Source organism: Nicotiana sylvestris, chromosome 8 (genome assembly GCF_000393655.2).
Source record: "Nicotiana sylvestris chromosome 8, ASM39365v2, whole genome shotgun sequence".
NCBI classification, from domain to species: Eukaryota; Viridiplantae; Streptophyta; class Magnoliopsida; order Solanales; family Solanaceae; genus Nicotiana; species Nicotiana sylvestris.
This window is the reverse complement of record NC_091064.1, coordinates 32,270,970-32,272,263: the sequence shown is the minus strand read 5'-3', so window position 1 is coordinate 32,272,263 and position 1,294 is coordinate 32,270,970. Positions and strand designations below refer to the sequence as shown.

Below are 1,294 nucleotides of genomic sequence, written 5' to 3'. Positions count from 1 at the left end.
TGGCATTGATGGCATTTGCGCACAAAATTGATACAGTCTCGTTCCATGGTGAGCCAATAATAACCTGCTCGGAGAATCTTCTTCGCCAAAACATACCCACTCATATGCGGTCCGCAGACTTCGGAATGTACTTCGGTCATGATAGCCGTGGCTTGTCTAGCATCTATGCATCTTAACAATCCAAGATCTGGAGTTCTTTTGTACAAAATTCCTCCACTGAAGAAAAATCCTCTTGCCAAACGATGAATTGTTCTTTTTTAATCACCTGTGGCTTGTACTGGATATACCCCCATCTTGATATATTCCCTGATATCGTGGAACCATGGCTCACCATCAAGTTCTTCTTCCACCATGTTACAATAATCATGCTGATCGCGGTCCTGAATATGCAAAGAGTCAACATAAGCCTTATCTGGATGATTTAACATGGACCCCAGAGTAGCCAAAGCATCGGCAACCTCATTATGGATCCTTGGAATATGCCTGAACTCTACTGATCGGAACCTTTGACAAAGATCTTGCAAACATTGTTGGTACGGTATGAGTTTTAAATCCCGCGTTTCCCATTCCCCTTGAATCTGGTGCACCAGAAGGTCCGAGTCTCCCAAGATCAAGACTACCATGACACCCATGTCTACAGCTAACCTCAACCCCAAAATGCATGCCTCGTACTCATCCATGTTGTTGGTACAATAGAAACGAAGCTAAGCTGTAACAGGGTAGTGATGCCTTGTTTCAGAAATAAGTACAGCTCCTATCCCAACGCCTTTCATGTTAGCAGCTCCATCAAAGAAAAGTTTCCAACCTGGATTTTCAACTTGTTCCAACTCGTCAATGTGCATCACCTCTTCATCAGGGAAATAAGTCTTCAAAGGTTCATATTTTTCATCCACCGGGTTCTCGGCCAAATAATCGGCCAATGCTTGGGCTTTCATTGCAGTTTGAGTTACGTAGATAATGTCAAATTCCGTGAGCAGAATCTGCCATTTCGCAAGTCTCCCTGTGGGCATAGGCTTTTGAAAGATATACTTTAACGGATCCAAGCGAGAAATGAGGTAGGTAGTGTAGGATGACAAATAATACTTCAACTTTTGTGCTACCCAAGTTAGGGCGCAACATGTCCTTTCACATAAGATGTGAACTTCTTGCTAAGATAATAAATGGCTTGCTCCTTCCTGCCAGTGATGTCATTGTAGACATGTGATTTTTGACCCTCCCCAAGATTTTTTATATTTTAGCATGTAAATATTTAATTTAGGCCTAATATAGCTATTTCAACTATTTTTAACTTCTT

At 41.8% G+C, this 1,294-nt stretch overlaps 1 protein-coding gene across 1 annotated transcript; it reads right to left on the bottom strand.

The window, feature by feature from the left end:
• Window positions 1–257: 257 nt before the first annotated feature.
• On the bottom strand, window positions 258–680 carry LOC138874884 (uncharacterized). The gene has a single exon (XM_070153670.1). The coding sequence runs from the start codon at window positions 678–680 to the stop codon at window positions 258–260; it is 423 nt and encodes a 140-aa protein (XP_070009771.1).
• Window positions 681–1,294: the final 614 nt, after the last annotated feature.

Excerpts from the sequence above, each read along its gene's own strand:
- LOC138874884 (XM_070153670.1), bottom strand. The coding sequence starts at position 680 with ATGGATGAGTACGAGGCATGCATTTTGGGGTTGAGGTTAGCTGTAGAC.